The 25,386-nt window shown below is 39.1% G+C and overlaps 2 protein-coding genes across 14 annotated transcripts in view; one reads left to right on the forward strand and one right to left on the reverse strand.

Moving 5' to 3' along the window:
• GIGYF2 (GRB10 interacting GYF protein 2) overlaps positions 1-25,386 on the reverse strand; it is a 73,904-nt gene that overhangs the window by 29,064 nt on the left and 19,454 nt on the right. For 12 of the 13 annotated variants that reach the window (XM_053986896.1, XM_053986894.1, XM_053986895.1 and 9 more), the window contains 3 exons: positions 23,140-23,248; positions 16,291-16,402; positions 15,702-15,742 (listed from right to left, as the gene is read on the reverse strand). In XM_053986896.1, the coding sequence (XP_053842871.1) occupies positions 15,702-15,742; positions 16,291-16,402; positions 23,140-23,248 (262 nt within the window). The remainder of the gene's footprint in view (positions 1-15,701; positions 15,743-16,290; positions 16,403-23,139; positions 23,249-25,386) is intronic. The other variant, XM_053986906.1, reaches the window with a different exon arrangement.
• KCNJ13 (potassium inwardly rectifying channel subfamily J member 13) lies at positions 1,934-10,999 on the forward strand. The gene is made up of 3 exons (XM_053986908.1): positions 1,934-2,020; positions 8,088-8,568; positions 9,420-10,999. The coding sequence occupies exons 2-3, from the start codon at positions 8,091-8,093 to the stop codon at positions 10,040-10,042; spliced, it is 1,101 nt and encodes a 366-aa protein (XP_053842883.1). The 5' UTR covers positions 1,934-2,020; positions 8,088-8,090; the 3' UTR covers positions 10,043-10,999.

Here is a 25,386-nt window from a genome sequence, read left to right on the forward strand (position 1 = left end):
GGAAGATAAAAATAAAAACCTTTGCAGTCAGTGTTTTTAAAGGAACTGAAATAACTTTGCCTAAATGTGTAATTGCTTAGTTTATTTTACAGAAGAATAAAATAAATGAATAAATGTCCTTAAGATGATGCTTCTAAAGAAAGACTACCTTCTCAATTGAACACTATGGACAAGCTAGGAACACCACAAGAATACAAATACCATGAAGTGACTCCCAATGACAGATCAGAAGTTCTAAATCCCATTTCTAGCCTCAAATTTTCAATCTCTCTGCATAAAATCTCAATCTCAACAGCAGGTCTCAAAAACATACTATGAAATATAACCCTGTATTTTTTCACTAAATTATTAGTGAAATTCACTAAATAATTAGACCATTGTCTTCTGTCACCAGTGTGAGCCAATAGATTCAGAGGAATTAACAAGAGTTCAATTCCATAACACACCTGAAATACACACACTGTACCTAATTTCACCTGCTATACAACTGTGTAAATATTTCCAATTCATTCAGTTGAACTAGATTAGAAAACCAGTGACCACACAGTAAATACTTTCTACAACTCAAAAGATGGTTTCTAAGAAAATACTGTTTGAAACCAAAATCCTACTTGTAACTAAGTGAGGCTGTCTGCAGTGGAGGGAAGGGTGAAGGCAAGTCACACTGTCCTACAAGCCTTGTCACACTGGTGGGAGTCCCCTGGCACTACATTATTTGCCCTGGTTTTCAAAGTTACACTATGCCTATCAACTTTCAGTGCTGTGCCTGAACATGTATTAAAATGTTCCATACTAATGAAGCAAAAAATTAATGTTTTGCAATTTAGGGTTGGGGGAAGGTTAAAGAAGAAAAAAATAGGGAGGATTTTCTTTCCTAAGCAGGAAAGTCTACATTAATGATTTTCCCAGCAGGCCTTCAGTAGTTTTTCTGCAAACAACCACAGCCTTTGTTTCTCAGATCCTCTTACATCTGACGTTCAGTCAAAGCTCTCACATCAGCAGCTCACCAAGGGATAAAAAAAAAAAAAAAAAAAAAAAAAAAAGTGAACCAGTACTGTGTTCAGAACTGTCCTTAGTTGGTCCAGCAGGGAAACACACTGACCACTCTGCACAGCTGCTCACTCAGACATACCCTCAGCAACTCCTCTCATTTCATGAGTGAAAGAGCAAACAGCTTAAGCGAAAATGGTTTCATCTGCCGCGTGGAATCAGCAAGCCACCTAATCTGCCTTGTTTCATTCCTAGGCTTTAGCAAAATCCCGTGATTAATTCCATGTTTTCACAAAGGAGCAATGTGGAGATGGAAATGGCCAGGTCTACGTCTTCTGAGCAGCATTAGGCTGCAATTCAGCAACACCCTCCTGAGACCACAGGCTGCATCCACCTTTCCATTCACATTCCAGATTTTGGGACCTAACAGGAAAGGAAGAAGTGGAGCAGGAGAGGAACACAAGAGTGTCTCCCTTCACCCAAATGAACAGTAGTTCACCCTGGTTAGAGAAAAGGTATCAGTGAACAGTGTGGGTTTTCAGCAGCAATATGGGAACTTTTCCACTCAGCTTTTCCAAGGGAATTTTGGCCTTTTCAACTTTCATGCAAAACTTTAGGTTATACAAACCTAAAAATTTATCTTGATTAAGGAGGTGAGGAGAAAGGCACCCCTTCTCCAAGTAAGTGTTTGAGGATTTCTCCTTGGCTGCTAAGAGTTTGTGTTGGGTAAAGAAATGCTCCTAACAAACCAGCATTCTTTTCCACATGATCAGAGCCAACCAGCCCCCCTACAGGCAAAATGACCAATCAAATCAGCTTCAGATGGAAACCAATCCCCCCCCAGCATATAAACACAGGAATGAGACATACAAACCCATTTTTAAAGGTTTTGGGGTTTTTTTTAAATCGCTACCAACCACCTTGTGGGAAGTTTCTTGCTAGTGCTGGGACCAGTATACCAGACCAGAGCAGTTCCTCTCCTGGAGCCCAGGTTATCCCCTCCTCCTGCACAAAGACTCTCTGAAGACTGGTAAGTACACAGAACCACCATATTTTTTCTTCCTTTTTTCTTATTGTACAATTTGAATTGTTCTGTCACTCTTTAATCAAAGAAATCAAAGTTCTTTTCAGGGCAGAGTTCTATTTCCAAAGCTTGCTAAACTAAGTATCACCTTAAACAAAATGGTTGCTGATTTTTCCTCCTCAAAAAGAAGAAAATGCTCTCTCAGGTGACCACAGTCCTAAGAGCACACAGAGCAAATCCAAAGTCTTTATGCAGTATTTTTTCAAAAGTTTTTGAGATAAGTGCTGGAAAGGCTCGGCAGACAGGGAGCATTTACAAGCTCTGACTACAGCAGACGGGTGTCATGAAATTGGCCAAGAATTATGAAAAAGTCATTCTCACCTTGCTGCACTCATAACTCAGCATTCAGTTCCATCACAAATTACAAGAAACAAGCTTCACATCTTCAAATTTGCTTTTACCATCTCCAATTATATCTCAGACATCAACAGTTTTCAATCAATGCATTCATCCTTGTGCTTATGGACACAGAGCGAGCTGGCACCGCTACCCAGGACACCACATACAGACATGGAGTGAACTCCACTGTCCTGCAAAACTCAGCCATTCTAGGCAAGCCATGGGAAAGCCTGTATCACACAGGGCAGGACTGCTCTTCAAAAACAGCAAGTTCCACAAAAAAAGGGTGGCAACAAACTTCTATTACTGCAGCTTTACATCAAATAAAACCCTCCCTAGTAACTATCAAATTACTCCTCTGTTACTAATATTTAATTCTGCATTTAAGTTTCCTTGTAAGAATTTCATATATACTGGAATATTTTAAAGCCTTTACCAAGACTTTGCTTAAATGTTGCTTTTCTCCTTCTCTGAAAGTGGCCAGACTAGTTGGTCCACTCAGTCGCTACTTCAAAATCAAGAATTAGTGCTCATATGAATCTTCACAGTATTTATGTGAAAATACATTATATATAAAATGGAGCATCCCAAAAATCAAGTACATAAGCAGCTTTGTTTTCTGTACTATAAAAGGAGACATACCCTCCTATTTTACCACCTCTTTCTTTAAAGTGCATTCGGTAAAAAACTGTCACAGAAAGTCAAAAGTACCAGCTCTCACATCCTATCCTTTATGGCACTTGCTTTGAAAAGTAACTTGCAGTTGACAAATTCAAGTTTCCATTTTAACAAGACCTACTTATAAATGTAACAAGTCCTGAAAGCTTATCTTAATTCTGCACGCTGCTCAGAAGTAACAGTTTTGTCACAAACTACTTCAATTCATCTCAATGAGGCATTAGATACAAAACCAAAAGGACAAATCTGTTTGAAATGTTATCTGTTCTACTCACAACAGAAGCATAAGCTTTCAACCAATGCAGCTTCTCAAGCTGAATTACTTCCTACATTTCTAAGACTGTCCCCTAATGTAAGTTATATGATCCAGTAATTTCATCCATACTGAAAAAAACTTCATTTCCTAATAATAACGTCAGAGCATCTCCAAGGGTGGCCATTCACTCTTAAAAAACAATACACTATCATCTAAAAATAAAACCACACAAAATAGCCATTTTAATAGCATGAAAAAATGCCTTTAAAAATTATATTCTTAGTTTGTTCTTGTTGCAAAGTGCAGAGGCAGCAACAGACCTGCATAATCCTAGCTCAGAGCAGACAAGGTTTACATCTGAAGCTCGTACATGATCATGCAAACCCAGGCCAAGTAAAGAAGGAATGTACACATCTCCACAGGGGCATGCCACCACACGGATTCTAGTAAATCTCTGAATGATGCTGCAGTTATAAGCAGTTTTTGCAGTCACTCCCAGAAAATAGCAAGTCCTCGAGACCACTTTCCTGTTAGAACGAAGCAGCACAGCGCATAAACTGTTTCAAATCCCTTCCAAGGTCAATTAGAACAGACTTTGTTCAGACTAGAAGCTGGGCAAGTAGGACAGCACTGCAGAAGTCTCCCCTGAACACAACTCCTTACTCAGGCTCCTCAAAAGGTTGCAGATGCATTTGTGTATCAAGCTGAGAACAGGCTGGAAGTGTCACTTTGAATGCCTTCAACTGAGAAGGCAAATGGAAATGAACACAGCGCTGCCAATGAGTTTCCCTGCAACCCTACCAAAGTCCTAAGAAAAAACTAAGCAAGAGGAAAGGAGAGGAAATCAATGTGGTGGCATGGAACAGGAATACAATAAGGGCTGTTACAACACAAGGAAGACCTCAACCAAAAAGGCAAAGCATGGGAGAGCCACATGCTGGATCATGAATTTCAGAAATGCAAGCAACATCCCAAAGCTGTAAGGCAAGGTTTTATCACACATAAATCATTAGCCAGGCAGGTCAGTTTAAAACCTGTCCTACTGCTAGAAAGAATCTGTGATTTTTTAAAAAATTAGTACTCACCCTACCTTGATTTGTCTTAGAGGAGTGTATAAAAGAAAGAAGCCAGGATGAGGGACAAGATGATAAAAAAGCTAAGAACTGACTGCACACTGGTGTTGGTGATAATTTAGCTTTCAAGGAAGGTAAACAGGAAGGATTACACACAGCAAATGCAAGATAAGGGACTGGTCAGCATGCCAAAAGAGGTTTAGAAAAGTGATTTCTGACAGTTCCTGTATTTCTAGTCAGGGGCTATCAGCTGAGAAATGGAGAGACAAGAAACACCCCAAAGCTTCATCAACAATTGCGTAAGTCAGGAACCAGGAAAACCAAACCCACCGAATAATTTAACAAAGGCAGTTGAGAGAGATCACCGGACAAACCTGGATAAGAAACACTGCATGTATATTATAGCAGAGACCAGCGTTCTCCAACAAACATTGAATTTTTCTTCTCAAGTCAAAGTTTAATGTCTTTCCCAAAACACACACTGAAACAGGGATTAATGTGGGGTCATCAAGGACCATGCCAGGCAGGGGATTCAATCAGGTGGTCCAAATTGTACTTTGTAACTTTGCTAATTTATCACTAACATGGAAAGAAGGTACTTGTATTTTTTTACTATGGGCAAGCAAAGGTGTAGACAGAAGACATTAACACTTTTTAAATTCAAAGTCACATCTGCTCTTAAGCTGCCTCTGCTTTTGAGAATACAGAGGACCACTCCTCCAACCCAGGTAAGCTATTTCCCATGGGGCAGTTGCTCTTTTGCCTCTTACACCCAACTGCACTGCTCTCAGTGTCTATTTGCAGTTTCTTATCTGTTTTTCTCACTCCAAGAAGCGAAGACTTGTGGCTCTTAATCCATCAATAGCGCTTGAAAAAAGGGGTTTTGGAACTCGAGCTTACACATTTCCAATGCTATCCCTGCCACTGAGATAGAAAAGTAACACTTCCAACAGTCCTAGACTAGAAAAATCAGAGCACTGTACCAGTGCATAACCTGGTTAACCTCAGAAGGCAAATTCACCTGCTTGGTAGGCTCAAGGAGCAGAGACACAGGACTGTTCTGAAATGTGTTGTTGGGGGCTAATGCAGTGCCTTCAAAATCTGTCAGCAATCAATCCTCCCCCATTTAAAAAATTCCAAAGAACCTGACTGATTTTTTTCAGAGTTTAAGACAACATTAAGTGATCACCACCTTAAGAAGCTCCTTAATCAACAAATCTGAGATCCTACAATGCTGACAGCATTTGCTCTCACTCTCTAGTGTTCAAACACACTGCCTTAGCACTCGTGTGAAGATCTGAAGCACAGCCAGGAAAAGTGTACCATCTTAAGAATGTTTTCCTTTTTTTCTTAATGTACATAACACCACAGAAAAGGCTTCTGTCACCAATCAGTCAGCATCAGAATAATTTTCACAACATCTATTTGCTCTGTAAACCCATATTGCTTAGAGTCTACAAAGCAGATCTTGCCCTCAAAGTACCACAAGAATTTACAGGAAAACACAAGCTTTGACTTTTGGTTGTGTTTCGTTGTTTTGGGTTTTTTGTTGGTTTTCTGGTTTGTTTTGAATGCATGATGCATTCAGAGGCATTTTGTTCTTAAGTGTTCTCTATTCAAACAAGGGAGTGTTTCTTCTGAATACTGCTTACTCTGATAAAACCAAGGCACTGTTCAGAGCTCATTTTGAGCACAGTCCCCATCATCCTTTCTTATCCAGAGATGCTCATTTTACAGCTCCTTCAAGGTGTTCCAGAAGGGCTCATCTAAATCTTAACACAAGGACTGTGCTCTACAGACAAGTCACTAATCACTGGATTACTGAAATATATATAATTACATTCTGGTTACTGTACAGCAAAAGTGAGAACTGCCATTCAGGGAGCCATGCAGCAGATTGAAGAGCCAAGCCAGTGAAGGTGGGGGGTCATGCTATTAACTGGATGGACTACAACCGAAATCCCCCAAGAAAAGTAGCCTGGTACCATATGCCAGGAGAACCTCACTAAGTCCACCGCAGTCTCTGACACAGAGAATGATTTTAAAATATTCCTCCTGGGAGATGTGAACCAGAAAATTGAAAATAAGGGGAAAATTGCCAAATTCCACTCAGGCCATCATCTACTTTATCTCCCTCTGACTACAGCATGGATAGAAGTTATAGCTGGATGTTTTGAGAAAATTAAAAAAAAAAATTAGCTAAATAGTCACTGTGATGTCAATCCTCATATCTCAGTAGGCATTAAACATAAGTAAAACCAAAAGAGAATCTTCTGTAGTTACTAAAATTTGGTTGAAGGTTAAGCAAACAGTCATGTAAACTGCTGGTTTATGGGATCAAAGATCACAGGACAAATTTTCACCTACCATAAATTCATTCTGAATTTCAGGATCCTTACTTCTAATGCATTTCAAGAGAAAACTAGGATGGCACTGTTGAAAGGGAAAAATCCAATTCCTCTACGAAAAAATGTAATAGACTGAAACAGTCATCATTCAAAGAAAAGTCAAAATTGATAGGAAACCAAAACTGACTAAATACACCACATATAATTATAATTTGCAGAATTTACAGGTATTTTTAAATTCTCTGTTGTTCTACAAACAAGCTTCCTCACAACTTTCTTTAAACGGGTTGTACACATCATGAGGTCTCTATTTTACACAAACCTGTACTTAATTTTAATCTGCCCCATGTTAACTTTAAACATACAGTATTTATAAAACATATGGATTTGAGTGACCACTGTCTTTTCAAAAGACATTCACCAGCTCTGGCACACTCCACAAGCTTTGAGGTTTAAAAGCAAACAAAGGAGCCTAATATGCCAAATACCTACAGATATCCATTTTGCTTCCCATATCTGCAATTCCACCTTAATTCCCATATGCCTTCTGTCCTATTTTATTTGGTCACTAATAATAATTGCACTGCTCAGGCAGACTAGACTGGAAATTATGTCACAGTGTATTTTCTGAATTGCTCTCCTGCCCTCTTTTTACCTGATCCTTACATAAACAGCCTCAGACTCCCAAAAGCAGCTCTGCCCTGAATACTGTAATTCTGTTTAACTGGACATGGTGGGTGCAGACAGCAGACAATTCTTGAACTAGAAGAGTCAGAAAGGGCTAGTAGCTATAGTACAGCAGTCTCCTAAAATGCATAAATATGTTACAGAAATAATATAACGAACATTCTTTCCTTAGTACTATACTATTGTTAATAGTATTCATAATAGTACTGGTAAATTATTATACTCTGCTCAAAAAAAGTTAGAAAATCTGATATAATCAGCAAAATTCAGGTTCTTTTCACACACAATATGCCTAATCCCATCCCACTCACCCCCAAAGAATTAAAGCATGTGACTCCAATGTAAATTTAGGAAGGTAAAGTATGAAATTTTTATTTAAACAGCTAAGCAGGGAGAATTTGAGAAGTAGTCAGATTTTTAAACCTAATCTTTTTTAGCAAAGTATTACCACAAACAGTGGTAAATTCCTCTCCAGGCTCCTGACTTAATCTTCTCTGGATTGCAATGTATAAGCCCTCCTTTGTTGGCTGCAGTATTTCTACCCCTGCTGATGTGTCAGAAGCTGTGAACATTAGGCAAAATACAAATATGTGGCATTGTATCATTTTTTTTTCCTTTCTTCTCCTTTCTAGAAGATGACAACAGACACGATAGAGAGCAATAACACCAAATCCAGTGCTCCCCTCCTGACTCAGAGATACCTGAGGCTGGTGACCAAGGATGGACACAGCACGTTCCAGATGGCCGGTGCCCAAGGCAGAGGTGTGGCATACCTCCGAGACGTGTGGGGGATACTCATGGACATGCGCTGGAGATGGATGATGCTCGTCTTCTCAGCCTCCTTTGTCATTCACTGGCTGGTCTTTGCAGTGCTCTGGTATCTGCTGGCTGAGATGAATGGGGACCTGGAGCTGGATCACGATGCTCCACCTGACAACCACACTATATGTGTCAAGTACATCACCAGTTTTACAGCTGCCTTCTCCTTCTCGCTGGAGACGCAACTCACGATTGGCTACGGCACCATGTTCCCAAGTGGGGATTGTCCCAGTGCCATCGCACTGCTGGCAATCCAGATGGTCCTGGGGCTCATGCTAGAAGCCTTCCTCACAGGTAAAACTTCCTACTCCATCTTTATACACAACAGGCATAACAACTGGATTTAAGAATAGAGCTAGAAATAAATATTGTTCATTTTGATATATGAAAGAACAATTAAGGTTGCCACTACAAGGATGACAAGATTTCAACTATGCAGTACTAAAAGTTAAACACCTTTACTTAACAAAAGACAAATTAGGTGTTATCTATACCTGGACTTAAGAATTTCAATATTAATTGGAAAATACTTGTGATGGATCACTGCATATCACTCTCAATCATTTATTTCTTATACCATTCTCTCTCTCAGCTATCACCATATAAGTACAGTATGTAAAGTCAATTTGTTTTAACTTTTAAGGCATTCTTTCATCTAGCTGAGCTATCTTCATTAATCTTTAACTCAATGTTTATGCATTCCTCAGTACCCAATGCAATGAAAGTTTTTACAGTGTCACAGCTATTTTGAGGTATTTTAAGTTTTTTAAAATATTCTTCATGTTTAAAGTTATTCAAAATACTTTGGAAACACACAGGTTAGTTTACTGTGTACTGTATACTGTTCTACAGTATAACATACCAAGAGCAGTTTCTATTACCAATTACAGTTAAGTTGGGGCAAGCTAACAGCCTCCTTACAGCTACAGTTAACTTACAAATATTAATAAGTGAACATAATTTAGAAAAATAAGTATTTTAGGAAAGCTATACTTTTTTGAACAAAAGCAGGTTAGTATGATGCCAACCTAATAGTTTCCAAACATGGTCTTTCCAGCCTCAGTCTGCTTCTGCTCTCTTGGAACCTGCAGGGAACCAGCCCGGGCCCCATGCTCACACTGAGTTTGCTCTTTCCCATGCTCCAGGTGCTTTTGTGGCCAAGATTGCACGCCCGAAGAACCGGGCACTCTCCATCCGCTTCTCGCGCTCTGCTGTGGTCACACTCACTGAGGGCAAGCCTCACCTCATGTTCCAGGTGGCCAACACTCGCTCCAGCCCCCTGACCAGCGTGCAGATCTCTGCTATACTTTACCAAGAACAAGAGAGCGGGCAGCTGCACCAAACTAGCATTGACTTTCACCTGGACAGTGTCACTGCGGACGAGTGTCCTTTTTTCATTTTCCCACTGACCTACTACCACTCCATCACTGCATCCAGCCCACTGGCTGCTCTCCTTCAAAGAGAAGCTCCTCACCACTTTGAGCTGGTTGTCTTCCTGTCAGCTGTGCAGGAGGGCACAGGAGAAACGTGTCAGAGGAGAACATCCTACCTCCCGTCAGAGATCCTGGTGTACCACCGCTTTGCCTCCCTGCTAGCCCGCAATGCCAAAGGTGAATACCAGACCAAGATGGAGAATTTTGACAAGACTATCCCTGAGCTCCCAGCTGCAGCTGACTCAAAGAGTCCAAAAAGGACTGACAAGGAGATCCGCATCAATGGACAGCATACTGACAGCTTCCAGCTCTCGGAGACTGGCCTCACAGAGTAGAGATAACAGACCTTGAACTTTGTGCTTTTTTAATTATTATTACATTAAACTTGCGGGTTCCATTTAAAAAACTTACTTCCTTGCCTGCCCTGCCATCTTCTAGTGATCTCTCTCTTGTAGTCCCATGCTTTTGATTACAATGTGAAATACAGAGTGAAGAGAATGCGTGTGCCCACTGAGGAAAGGCTGCATTAACCACCCAGGATGAGGGCAGGTGCCTGAATCACAGTTCTAATTCTTGAGAAATTAGAAGAGCTATCTGAATTCACCAGACTATGATTAAAGCCGCAATGACCCTGAGAGATCTTCAAAACTCCCAAAGCTGATGAAAGTCATAATTGACCAGCTTGTGACAAAATGGACAACAAAACAAAAGCAGAAAACAATATGGGGTCATTCAGTGAATACATGAGTTCTGGAATAAGTAACCCTGTTCATCCAAAAGCCTAGCTTTTCTGTTCTCTCTTCTATCTCTTTGGGAATGCAGACTTACATCATTTTTCAGATGGATGGAAGTCCTGCCAATCTCTCGTGGCAGTGAACAGCACTCCAGCTGTGCTTATTAAGCGGAATTGTAAACCCTAACTGCAGTTCTTCATTCTGCCAAATAAGAGAGCATCTCACTCCCAGACAGGTTTAGGAAGACACTATCAAAAAATTTGGGTGTATATGACAAATACTGCAATGGAAATTTTTTCTTATTTGAAAACACTGAATAAATTATGTAGCAGTGAAAAAAAAAAAAAGACTATTTTTAATGAATGAATGTAAGGTTTTCTTAAAGGCCCTTACATTCCACATGTTTTCACCTTTGTGCTGCTTATCTCAAGTATATCTGACCCAGAAGGATGCACTATATATATATGAGAAGTAGAACTGCATCCATTGATATTTTATGCTTTTTAACATCAATCTTCGCCTGTACACACAGCACAAAAAATATTTAGAGACACTTGAATCAATTTTGAAATAAAAAATTAAAACAAACTATACATGAGACTTCTGTATTTAAGTGCCTCATAAACCTACTGCAATTAAGACGCCCCTCTGAAGCTCCTAAATAATTTAAGATGCTAAAGGAAAAACACAATTATGGATAACTACTTCCAAGCTCTCAACAAAAGCAGTGCCTATTAGGTGTTCATACCTGAACACTCAAGTAGAATTAAAATAAAGTTACCTTTCAAAGGTAAAAGACTTTTCCCAGAAACCCAGACGGCGTAAATAGCAACTGTCATTGACAATAGCATAAGACATTACCAAATATACTTCCTCTTAAATTCACCCAAGTGGTCAGCAGCAGGAAAAATGGCCTCAAGCTATCTGATGAGATAGCTTAAACTGAATTCTTCTCAAGTCACAAAACCTTTCACTGAAGTGTGTTCATAACCCAAACGGGGTCAGCAAAAAGCTGCTTTGGTTTAGGGTCTGGGGAATAACCCCACAGAAGCATTCCACACACAGTAGGGGAAGGAGGCAGAAGGGCCTCATTTTTGTTCCAACTGAGCTCTCATTCCAAAATAGTTCAAGTGTTGCCTTCCCCCATTGCAGACCTCAGACAGATTAGATTTATCACAGACACTCCCAAAATCTTTTTCAAACTTAATTCTATGGACAAGCTTTCATGACTATTTTGGAGCTTGGAGAGCAGCACACTATCAAGTTGCATTGCCTTCATCCCTCTTCATCACAGTTGTTTTTAGTTATTGACTCATACACAGTTTAAAGAACCCTTTTCCACCTTGTGTCAACACCAATAATTTTTAATTATTTCTTGCATTTTTTCCACATTCTCTATCAATGTAAGACATTGATAAGAGTCCTACAAATTAAAAGCCAGTGCAAGAGCAGTAAAAGACTCTCATGCAAAGGCTGAAATAGGGCAGCATTTTCTGTGAGGTATTGAGTATTGTTTGACAGCATTCTGGGTGAGGCATTATTTCTCCCATATATCACATGGGACTATAATCTCATTATTTAGAGCCAAAGATATACAATGCTATTTCTAATTTCAATTCACATCTAATCAAAGGTGGGCTGTTTTGTTTGATTTCTACATGACTTGATACTTTGAAGCTGTCCTGGTTTTAAAAGAATTTTATTTTTACAGATTTGGTTTAAAAGGGAGTACAACAGCAAGTATAAAGAAAAAATATGTTGTCAGTATATGCTAAATACAATCTTCAAATATTACATTTTGGAATGCAAAACTGAATGATACTGCAAAAGCTATTAGACAAAGAACTGTGTAGCTACTTCAGAACAAGGGCAAAAAATACATTAATATTGCTTTCAGTTCCAGAGAACTGGTGAATCATGGATGTCTGAAAGTACTGGAAATATGCCACAGCCCAAATTGGAGTAGAAACCTAGGAAAATTGCTGATAGGCTCTGATGCACCAACATAGCACTCCACGCTTTAGTATAGCAAGAGCAAACTGGTGATGAACCTACTGTGAATGCAACTCCTGCCAGCAAGACAGGGCAGGAGAACAAGCCAGGCAGAGGGAATGTATGCTTCAAAGAAACTGAACATCCTTTTTATAGCCACTTGAACACATCTTTTATATTCAAGTCTTCTGAACTTAACCAAAGCCCACACATAAAACAGAACTCAACCAGGTTCCACAACTGACTTACTAACAGGTTTGTTTAAACCACATAACAATTGTTCACTACCAGTTTATAACTGCTGGTAGCTAACCAAATCCCTTCAGCTACTAAGCTGGTATTAGTCAGGAGGCTGCACAGAAAATTAAGCAGCTTTTGTGAAGAGACAGACATGCTCAAGAAAGCAACTTGCTCATTTTCCTTGCTAATGGCCTCAGCCTTCCAAATACAATTTGAGTTCTAAGCGAAGTCTGTCAGAACTGAGACAATCTGCAACAAACTTGCAAATACTTTGTGCACCTTCAATCTGCATGGGGAAACACTGTTTAGGCTGAGAATCATTCAAATGTGACCTCACAAATTGTTGTGAGGACTGAAAAAGCAAATCATTAATTTTTAAGAACAGCATACTGATCATATTTGAGAAGTAAGTATTTGTTAAATTTCTTTTACTTTTTTAATCTCTTGGTTTTTAATTGAAGGTTCTTACATTGTCCTCCATTACAAATAATCAGAAGTTATTAAATATTTGATCTCTTAATAATTCTCTAATGGGATCATCCAGAACAAAGAACATGAAAAAGTTGGCAACTCAGAAAATTATGTAATCTGAATCCAATGCTCTATGAAACAGCAAGGAAAAATTGAAGCATGATAAAATTATAGAATAAAATCCTCAACTATGGAGTTTAATCATGGTAACAGAAACCAGTACAGGCATCTGCTAAGGCATGTGAGCCTGAATTATAATCTGTTTGTCAATTCCTTTCCTTTCTGCCTCCACAGCTTTGTGTGGATACTAGTGCTTGCTATTAACCTGGGACTTCTTTTGGCACATCTGTATCCCTCTCTCACACTCAAAATATTTTCTCATTGGAAAGCCATTACATAACAATAACTACTTGTAATTAACCAAGGCTTGAGTCAGAACAGACCAACACTTTCTGTCAATATTTCTGTGCTCTCCACCTGATCTCTCTTTGGAAGTAAAGGGGAGAGAAATGGTCTTCCCACTTACTGCAACATTAACCTCTAACATAGCAATACTATTGTTTAAACAGTATTTTTATAATAGAACTTCAGAAAGATTGAAGGTCTTTTGCCTCTCATACTGACTAGCAGAGAAATACAAGAGAATAAAGAAGAGCAATTAGGTACTCAAAGTTTCATAATTTGAGAATAAGCACATCATCTCTCACAATGAGCTTCCAACAAATTGCACCAGAGACACCATCTTCCCTAGGGAACAGTTCTTGGAAGACACATTCAACAGAGCCCTCATCACTAGCAGTTGCTACAAACACAAAATGCTCTACACTAGCTGCAGATTATCCCCTGGCAGACATCAACTTCTGAAAGGATATTTTGCACACTGTAAATTCTCCTCAATTTCAACTGAGAAATACATCTGATTCTATACCAATATGCAATATTTTTATTCTTCTTTATCAGAAACATGGTACATTCTATACCCTGGAACTGGAATTGTTGTATTTCTAATCACAACAAGAAGAAGCAGCTAAATAAATAAAACTAAATCAAACGTAGTAGATACTACTTCTATATCCTTTTTTCTTTTGTAAAAAATGCAGTCCTGAAATCTCAGTAGTACTTACTTTCCCCCATTTTAATTTTTTTCCTAAAAGATTTCTGAATACATAGATACATGGAAAGTCCAGAGTTTCACTACTGATACTTAAAACTGGCCAATCTCTGACCAATATCATATTATTTTCTAGAAGTATCCTCTTTTTAAAGGAGACAATGAGGAAAACATATACATCTTAATTTTGTGTTGACATTCAACTTAACAAGCAGAAAAATAAAAGCACTCTTTAGAAGCTGTGAACAATTCCTATATGGAGAGAGGACTGGAAGGGCTTTAAAAGCTCCTATGGCATGTGTCACCATGGTAATCCAGAAACTCATAAATATGGCAATTTATGCTACTCTTACTACAAAAATACCAACAGCTACGCAGGGATTAAAATACATTGCTGTCAATTTCTAATTACAATTGGATCTCTTTGGGTTTGTCTTTAAATTCAACCTGCAATTATCTCCTCTAATCTATGATTTCTCAGCATATTACCAAGAAGGGTATGTAGCCAAGACTCCTTTAGCAAAGCCAAAGATTCCTTGGGTCCTAAATAGGGAAGACACGTTGTCAGTAAGCTCTTACTAGTACAAAACCTCTCAGTAGGCACAGCTGTGCTCCATGCACAGGGAAACATGCCACGGAGAAAGAGAATGGGCACACCAGAGAACAAGCAACAACACATGAGCCCGCACAGCAGAAGTCACTGCAGTTACTAGATAGCCAAAGCTGCCCTGACATTCCCACCACCCTTAGAATGTCTATGTTTTATCTCCAAGATGACAAACCCATTCCAACTCAAGTTCAGATGTACTGGATCACAATTAAGGATCCAGCATTCTGACAGAACACAGCCAGTGTGAAGCATTTCAGAAACAGAACAGGGGAGGAACGAGACTGAAGAGCAGATAACCAGACTGAACAGGAGGTTCAAGATGATGACTTAACTAATTTGATCAACAGTAAATCCATCAGCATGGGAATTTCAGGACACTGCTGGATCTTTCTCACACTAGGAAGCATTCAAAAAAATTCAAGTTCAAATGATCAAGAAGTCCTAGGTATGAAAACAGCCCACACCAGGAATGCTTAAAGCTGCACTGAAAAAAGGCGTATTACTACAGCACGCCTATTCATCAGGAAAGGCTTCTTTCACAGAGGTACAGGAACTTAGTTCCAGTTGTAAACATCACAACTTCATTAAATAAACAGAACCTAATTACTCCTCATGCTTCTTATCTACCACACTTAAATGTCCAATAGTGAGAAAAACACAAAGTAAAAGAAACAACCCTGTGAGAACACACTTAGCAACCTGGCACAGTATCATGAATTTTGCATCAACAATATACTTGGAGCAATAAGAAAGGCTGATACATGTACAGATCCCTTCCCCCAAACACACCCTGCTCCTCCCTCCCATTTTCTGCCCACACAGTAACAAAACCATACCTGGATCTTTTCGCCCTGGTTTTTCAAAGCGTCTGTCTCCCCTAGAAAGGCAGAATAGAAGTTTCAAATAAGGTTTTGGAACTACTCCAAAAACTCATTTTAGGTATAGGTTTTGTTGGTTTTCTTTACTTGGTGGGAACTTTTTTAAAATCGGAGCTTGATGGACATTACCTTTAGAGGTCCAAGTAACAACTGAAATTTTCAGGAACACCAATACACACATGGCCCTTGGGAACTGGAAATGTTTTCAAATGTGCCCCTAAGTACTGTGAACAATGTCAAGACTAAAACTGAAGCAAATTCTTAGCACCAGCCTTCGATTGCAACTGTCATAATTTATGTTCTCTTAAAGTAGTTAGCTCCTTCTTCCCAGGAACTCAGCAGAAAAAAATCTTTGCAAGAAATGTTCTTTTACTTTCTCCAGAACCTCAAGAAACATTACTGTGTTTGACTCCATCTTAGAAATGCAGACACTTCACTCACAGGTATAACTAATTACCTTTCCTACAGTGTTTTTATGAAGTCAAAAGGCACAAATGGAAGCTGAACAGATGTGTGTAAAAAACTTTAAGGGCTAGAGTTCTGTTACCTTTCCTCCCAACTCTGTGATCTGTGCATTTCCCTGCCCCCTCCTCGCCCAAATCCACCCTCCACTTCATCAAAACTTCTTTGGTAGAAACCGCTTTCTCCTCGGCCTCTGCCTGAAAAGACAAAAAACACAAGTGTTTGTATAAATAATAATAGAAGTTGAAAGAATCAGGTAGGTTTCCCTTTCCAGGTGTCCCTGAGAACTAATCTTGCAGTCTTAAGCCCCAGTGAAATTATCTGGGACAAATGGAAAAAGGAACAACGACTGAAGAAAGTGTCTTATGCAAAAATTCTTATCAAGAAGTGCAAGACCAGACAGAACAGGCAAACAATTCTGAAATAAATATGATGCAGAAAAACACAGATACTTACCCAAGAGAAATTACCAAGTAAGTATGCATTGTTTACATAACATCCACATTGCACATGTGTGCTTCACAGACAAAAATCGTGTTACTTTTAACAGCAAACTCCAGTACAATGGCACTGCACTGTGGATGTACTCTAATTTTTGCTGTCAAGGGTCATAAAGGAGAAGGAAGCTATTAAGCTCCAGTGACTGCCAGCAAAAATCACCCCCAGGATCAGTGGGAAGAAAGGAGGATCACAGGATGGCTATAGGCAGGTCAGAATGAAGGAGGACATTAGCTATAGCTTAAAAATTATCCTACTGACCTTTTCAGTAAATGGTTCTCTATAGGCAGCTACCAAGTACCAAGCCTCAAGCCAAAAAGTTAGATATATCCTCAAGCAAAGCATCTCAAAGCACATCTTCAGGGCTTGAAAAGGCATGGGGTGTTTGGATAAAAGAAAACAAGCCCTACACAACAGGAAAACAACACCCACATACATCCCCAGCCCTTCAAAACAACTTCCAGCACTGATCAGATTAATGGATGGTGTGAAGTTTCCAGATCTACAAAAGAGAAATACTGCTTCACACAGTGCTCCAGCAGAAGAAATAGCAGGTTTCTAACCAGCTAATTTACAATTTCAAGATCTCATGGAAATAAGATGAACAAGTGGAACATCTATCAGCTAGTTGTCAGGATAATGCCTTGCCTACATACACATGTAGTCTCTACAGTCAAGTTTAGAACCTAAAAAGGACCTGGTAACTTGGCTGGGTAAGTATCTCAAACATCTATCTTTTCATTATTTCTCCCTTCCTGGCTTCAAGGAAAAAAAACATCTCAAAGCATGAGGTGCAAATCTGGCCAGGGATCTGCAGAAGTAAGAATGACCAAATGAAACAGGAAACAAACACCTTCAGAATGGACTGCAGTTCTTGCAGTCTTCTGAAGAAAATAGTAATAAAAAGCCTCTACATTTAAAATCTAAAGACACCTGGATGTATCAAGAAATCATACCATGTTTCACTATTTTATGACCAGAGAAATTTGAAATCATCAAGACAGGTGCAACAGTTTCTCTACTATTCCATACCAAATCTCTTAGAAGGGTTGGTAGGTGAAATGGGCAGAAAGTTGCTTTTCAGGCAGAGAAAAAGAAAAGTGATCCATAGATAATCCAGTCGGGGTCTTTAAATACACAAATGCTTTTGTATCAGGCAGAACCGGCTGCAGGGTGTAAAACCAACAATTTTAACATTCCCTTTAGACAAAACTAGCCTGTTCTATCACCAGCAAAGTTGATCAGTGGCAGATCTCCCAGAAACACAGAGATGCAGCCTTCCTTACCACAGTGTTTCGAGGATGCCTAAGTTCAGATGAAGACTGGATAAACTCAAAAAAGATAAACAAAATTCATTAACGGAGGCCACATCTGGTTCAGGAAATATGCTGAGCTGCAAACATCTGGCAGCTAAGCCTCTTCACCTTTGTGTTTTTCTCAGTCCTTATTCTCTTGCCAAGATGCCTTCTTTTGGCTGTTACTAGACTATGGCCATTATGGAGTTGAGCAAGCCCATGCCATATTCAGCATAGCTGTTTTTAGACAAACTCAGGGATAGGCAGAGGAGCTGACTGAGCACTCAAGGTAAAAGGAGAAATTAGCATCAGACCTAGGAGAGTTATTAGAAACACCTTCACTATGGGAAACCTGATACAAGGTTGACCATAGTCACACACGTAAAACAAGATGCAAAGGCAAGAAGCAGGAAGAAGTGATACAACATCAAAAATAGCATGATGTTTATCCAGTTAAAGCATTGTGGGTCCCCTAAAATCCCAGAAAAGGACTCAAAGTTTTTATTCTTCACAAATAAAAGCCAGGAAAGTTTCAGCAGCTCACCCAATAACGATCTTTGCCTAATTTCTTCATTACAGGAAAGCTCTTTTCCTTCCTCTCAGAAGAGATAATAAAGCAAAAGCAGTTCATAGAGTCAAAACAGAACAAAGGCACTGACTCATCTCCTGTCTCTGAGGTAGCAGAAGTGGGAAGTTGCATACACTTTCCCAACAAAAACAAAGCAGGCTTGTACAGTGAGCAGCAGCAGCACTGCAGCGCTCCCCTCTCAGGGTGAGCACATGCTGCACGCTGGGAGCAGCCACGCACCACCAGAGCCAGAGCATGGGTGATACAGGACATTTCACCAGCAAACAAAGCAAGTGTCCTGTACAAGAGCAAGAATCAGTTGTTTTACCAGCAGCATGGCTGATGGCTGTTCTAAAGTATGTGAAATCACAGCCTGAGAAACCTCCCCCCCCCGCTCACCACCCCTGTATGGTGGTCCATCAATATTTCAGTTGTGCTCAGCCACCAAAATGGTCTGAATTAAAAGATAACCTTGCAAAATATCCAAACAATTGATCTCAGGCATTCAGGTTAAGGCTGCCTGTGGGGACACAGTACTCAGCTGCCAGCTGCAGTGATACCACATAATACTGGCAGGGCTACTGAAGCCACATTTGCCCTGGCTGTGTTGCCACCCCATCCACGTATGGAAACAACATGGGCTCATCCAACAGTGCCAAGTAGAAGCACATGTGCAGCCCCAGCAGACACCAAGCAGACCACAGTGTGGGAAGCATCAAACAGATCCTACCAAGCTACAGAAGAGAAGCAGCCAGCCAAGGGAAACTGTAGCGTGCAAAGTCAGTCAGGCAAACTGTGGTGCACAAAGTCAGTCATTCAGCAAGTACTATGTGGGTGGGTCTGACCTGAAAGGCACACTAGGGCACAGCTAATGCTGGTCACAGAACGCACAAGAAATGCCTGCAGAGAGGATAAAACTGCACATGTAAGCACACCACCTGACATTCTGCTTCTGCACTCCTTGGCTTATTTTAAACAAAATGCCACTTCTGGAAAAAAAAAACACCTGGCACACAGGCAGCAGACTAAGTACATATGTTGCACAAAGTACTGAATGCAAAGCCAATAAATGTCAATAAACCCCTCAATTTAATAACAGAGTGGAGCAAATGTGTCATTTGTATTTCAGTAATGTCTCAAAAACCTCAGGATGAGGACATCAATCCACTGGACATTGCAATCATAACAGCTAAGTCTCTAACCTGAAAAATAGACAAGTTTGAATTTAAATAAAAATATAAGACAGAAGCAGGAGGGTAAGAAGCAGCACGAACTATCATTCTACTTATAATTACAAAAAAACCTAAAGCCCTACAGAATACAAGAAGCAAATTTTTGAAATTACAGCATAACTGGAGTTTACGATCTATAATCACAGTCATAATACTGTTTGGGAAAAACAGAATAACTGTAGTTCAATTACTGCTGTTTAGATATGCAAACATTACACTTTCACACCATTGACACACTTTCCAACAGCAGCAAAAACAGATTACAAAGGAGACAGGGTGGGTGGGGAAAGAGCTCTAATAGGAAGCAAAGGACCCTTCATAACAGTCTTAACCAAAAGGGAGAACAGCTACAAAACAAAGTGTCTGTAAGCTTACAGCCCATTCCAGGGACTATTTAAATCTCTCCTCATCCGAGGCTCTTATTCATGAATGTTGACATTCCAGTCCTGCCAGCACAAAGCACAGGGCTTAACTGCACACCACAGGGAGCTCCCAGGAAAACAAGTCAATTAGAAAAGAGTCACGTGCAAGTACTTGGTTTCTTCAGAGAAACTTCTTTTAAACTTCTTTTAAAAAATAATAAACCAACAAACCAAAAATCAAAGCAGCCTCCACATAGTAACCACGTTCTCATCATCACAACATAAGCATTTTCAGTAAAAGCTGGGGTGACCACCCAGAGAATATTTACTGAGTGTTATCTTGCAGTTTTAAATACTGGTAAGAGAATCCCATTTAGAGTTCTACCCATAACACCCCTTTAGCAGCATTTCTTTCCCTTGCCAATCCACCACAGATTGCTTCTTGCGCTCTCAAATGCTGGAACACAATTCTGTGATTTGTGCCTTAGTCAGGGAACTTCATTAACAAATCTAATCACACATGCAAATTCCTCTATAAAGCTGCTGTGGTGCAAGTCCCTTCAAGACAGAAATCTCATTTTGGTAAAGCTGAAGCCCACACTGACTCGGCAGCAGCTTTGCTGCACACAGCTGTGTAAAGTTCATGGAAAACACCAGAAAACCTTTTGAACTCGGGCAATTTTGCAGTGCAATAAGAATGTTTTCCAACTGTTAAGTGAGGCAGCTCATTTAGTGAACAAACTCCCAAGAAATTTCAAGTCCTTTTCACTGTAACCTGAAAAAACAAAATTGCATTTAAACCCTGCTACTTGCAAGTAAAGTTTTTGTAAACATTAACAGTCCTATATGGAATTTTCATAAATAACTATGGAATTTTCATAAATAACTATGGGGGAAAAGTCCTTGGCTAAAACAGCATCATGTGTGTAATTACGAAAATGGTACCATTTTGTCCTGGCAGAAGCCTTAACTTCTTTGCTGCAATAGAGAAACTTTGGGAAGATTCATCATGCCTAGAACCCAACACTAATTGTTCGTGGGAAGAAGAGGAGAAGAATGGAAGAAACAAGCAGCAACCAGGATCAATGAAAGAAGGAAAGCTCAGAAAGCTGAAGATATTTACTGCAGAAATGTGTCCTTAATAGCTTAGTCAGAGCAGCCTAACAAGCATACCATGTAACAATTCCAACACATTAAAAGATCAAATTAGGATAAACAAAAAAGAAAGTGAAAACTATTAATTTTGCAACAAAGTTCTTGCTAGTATTTCTTAACAAATCTTAAAAATTAACTATGAGGAACCAGGAATACATGCAACAGCTTTCAAACAGTCTTAATACTGCATACATTTTAAGTTCTGTCCACTAAAATGTAAGGAATCAAACTTTACTGCCAAACAAAAGAGTCATGCATATGAGTAGATTCAATAATAGAATTACTGGATTAGAAGCCATATTCTGCTACATTTAGCCTTACAACCTCACTGAAACTAGTGGGGGCAATTAAAAAACAACCCACTGCTCACTGCATAAGGATGACATTGTTAATAGTGCAGCAAGAAAACAAAGAGAAACTTGACAAAAGAAAGCTAAATAAAAGGTTTGCCAAATTAGAAATGGTCAAAGTATAAGATACTGAAACTAGAGAGCACACTAGTGGGTGTATGATCTCAAATCATCAAATTTTAAGCAGCAATAATTTAATTTGCAGAATTATGTCTTGATGCATCTAAAAAAAACAGCCGATACATGTATTCCTAGCAAAAGTGAAACATAGGTGGTAGAAACACACACATTAAAGTAAAACAAAAAAGCAACTCCCAAATGAGTAGACACTATATACATCTATATATATGCACACTTTTTTTTTAATTAAACCCTGAGCATTTGTGCAACTACAATGGCAAACAAAGGGGAAGCAGCAGGAAAATCTAGTGATAGTCTCATAAAGCTTTAAATTCATATCTTAGCTGGGAAGCAACCACAAGAAGACCAACAACAAGCTACAAGTATCTGAGAGATGTAAACTAAAAAGAAAGCAGGATTAAGGAATGAGAACAGAAATGAGAGAACATATTAAGTCAAAGCAAAATTCTGGTCAAGCCTCTAATTATATATGAAGTACTTTCTGAAGATCTTATTGAAAATACCACCCATTAAGGGCACGTAAAATTAAATTTAAAAGGGCTTTAAGAGAAATCTCACCTAAGCACCTGCAAAGACAGAGGTTACAAGATTATTTACTCAGTATTTCCAAGTTACTAGCTTCCTAGTATTCTAAATGCAACTCATCCTATTTATATATGAAGCCTCCCAAAAAGAGTTCACAGAAGTGCACACATTGAAAAGGAATTGCTAAGATAAATTCTGGGTTTAACAATTTGGTTTGACTTTAGCAATATGGCTTCAGGACATTTTCTCTATTCATTTGCAAATGTTTCAGGTGATCCTGGATGAGACAACTACAGTGATGCACCAGAACTGGAAAGACTCAAATGTCTCCCAAATTCAATTACATCTTTCCACTAACTGTTTATGCTCAGGATGTTAACAAATGAAGATGGCTTTTCAGAACACAACACAACTTATTACAACCATGATGTTTTAAGTATATTCATAGATTTTTCCTACCCTCTCCCTGTAAATTGGTTTTATGCTTTTAATAAAATTATTTCTAACAATTCTGAACCAAAGAATTTCCTATTCCGTCCCAAAACTACCTTCCCCTTTTGGTTTCCCACCCAGCAACCTGGCAAAGGCATATAACAGAGATACCAGTTGTGCACTAAGATGTGCAGAATCATCACTAAACACAATATTCATTCTCCAGAACCACCTTGTTGGAAAGGTTTCAAAGCTTTAAGCAAAAAGAAACTGGGCATGACAACACATGGCTCTAGCCAAGGTCCACTTAGTATCTCTGAGCAGCTTTGACCTGGATCACCTGGATCCATTGCAGCACACCTCATGGGCAGCTCACCTCGACCTCTAGAGGAACTTCGACCTCGAGGAGCCCCTACCACCGTTCCTCCTCCACGTCCCGTCAACCGCAGGACAGCAGCACTGTTTACAGACATCGAGAAATTTCTCTGCCAAGAAGAAAGAGTCACAGTCAGATTTCACTGAAAAAAACCTTCACAAAGAAACCACTAACAAATACACAAATAAACAATAAAAATCAAACAAAACAGGAAAAAACAAACATTTACCATTATCTTAAATTTGGCTCTGTTTTCATTACAAATTCTCTACAATTAATACAAGAAAGGAAAAGGATTCCACGCACACGTGAGCAGCTGAAGCAGTCTATAAAAAGGTCTTGGTCAATATTACCATTTCCAAGTTACTTAGCTGAGATTTCTATGCTCTGAAGTATTTGAACAGCTACTGACGCCTTTTTCAGGTGATGCCAACACAGAAGCCATTAGAACACCAGCAGTGTTAAACACACATTCTGCTGCAAAAAGAGACTGGCATCTGCCTATACCTGACACCAATAATTAATACCAACTCTAGACTTATTTCTTAAGCAAAGCAGGAACATGTAAAGACCAAGAGAACTTGAATAAAATTCTATTTACCAATGTCCTTTGAAGAAATAAGCCTTTTTATTCTCTAAATATCACAAGAGTAACTTATTTTAGGAAAAACTAAGTGTACTTAGGGCTTCTGAAATTTAAGTGATACTCATTTTCATAAGAAAATAAACACCAGTAAAATTCAACTTTAGCTTAATACAAAAATTGCTAAAAGAAAAAGCTATTTCAATAAAGAATGGATAAATACAACCAACTCTGACCCTATTCTCTGAGCACAAATACTTGGAAAACTGGGCCAAAGAATTCAGAAGCATGTACAGAAACATTAACAAGTAAATCTGAACTGACACACACTTTCTGAATGCAAAGGACTCCAAACAGCTGTTATATCAGGCTTCTTGAAAGGTACTTAGAGCTGGCAAGGTGCTTACATCAACTCATCTGAATTACTATGACTTTGAAGGTCTTCAGAGAACAATGAGACAAGTGATTACATACTATTTAAAATCTAAATCACTAACATCAAAGCCAACAGGAGATTTAACACATTACAGAAACATTTCAAAAACTGCTTGATATGTGCTCCCTACAAAACTAGATCTTCCTTCAAGAGAGAATTGGTAACTAATTAGACTTGAGGGGAAAGAAAAAATGCAGTCATGCATGGCAAAAAAGCAAGGTCAGCCTCCAGCAAATCTGTTTTCTGAGCTAGCTCTTAAAGTTTAAAGCAACTATTTCAACTGCAAGTCCAAAGGGACCATGTCCATCTGCCTCTGAGCAAACCACCACCTTTCCGGGTGTGGATACTTCCGCTTTTTTGTGAAGCGCTGAAATTTCACTACAAAAACATTTAAGCTATTTATCAAAATCTTTGTCTTGCATAGGAAATTCCTCTTTTTTTATGCTTTATTTATCCTGTAGGAATAATAATCTTATTTTCTTTTCCAATTCATTTTTGACTTGTCTGCCTGAACTCTGAGCAACATCTCCCTCTCCTCTGTAGAGCCTGCTGCAGTGTAGGCATAGTGGTAACAACCCACCTGGTAAGACACAGTAAGAAGTAAAAAAAGCAAAAGTCAAAAAAGCAAAAATTGCCCTGCTATTGATCAGCATATTCCTTCAATGACTAATGCTGATAATGCAAGAAGAACAAAGAACAAAGCTGCTGGAGAACAAAGCTGCTGCAAAACAGCTTCAGCAGCAAATGAAGATGTTTTAAGAAACAGATGTCAGGAAAATAACCAAGGAGGACACAAAAGCATGTCCGTTATACTCAGCAAGAGTTTGAGCCTCCCTTACTGTGCAAGCAGGTAAGATTAAGACAACCAAATTCTCCCCTAATGCAAATAGGAAAAACAGGAGCAGTAGGAAAGGCATTGCCAGTGCTCCTTGGTGGAAAGCCCTTTTAAAGCCATCTACAGAAACCTTCTTTGCTTCAACAGACACTACCTTGGAAAACACATCTTAGACAAATCTATGATTATAAATATATTGTATTTCTTTAAGTGAATCACTTGAACTCTAGGTTAGCTCAATTTTATCTTCAGAAAACTAACATTTTACATAAAAAGAACCAGCAATTCCATCTAAAGCACGTCCATGTCCTGTTACAGGGAACACTGTAGCCTTAAGTATCCAATTAAATACTACAAGACTAAACACATTTAAGTTCAAATTAACGTAGCTGA

The sequence above is a fragment of the Vidua macroura genome, chromosome 10, assembly GCF_024509145.1.
Source record: "Vidua macroura isolate BioBank_ID:100142 chromosome 10, ASM2450914v1, whole genome shotgun sequence".
Classification (NCBI taxonomy): domain Eukaryota; kingdom Metazoa; phylum Chordata; class Aves; order Passeriformes; family Viduidae; genus Vidua; species Vidua macroura.

Coding starts and splice junctions, on each gene's coding strand:
- KCNJ13 (XM_053986908.1), top strand. CDS start 8,091: ATGACAACAGACACGATAGAGAGCAATAACACCAAATCCAGTGCTCCC. Junction 8,569..9,419: donor GCTAGAAGCCTTCCTCACAG/GTAAAACTTCCT, acceptor CCCATGCTCCAG/GTGCTTTTGTGGCCAAGATT.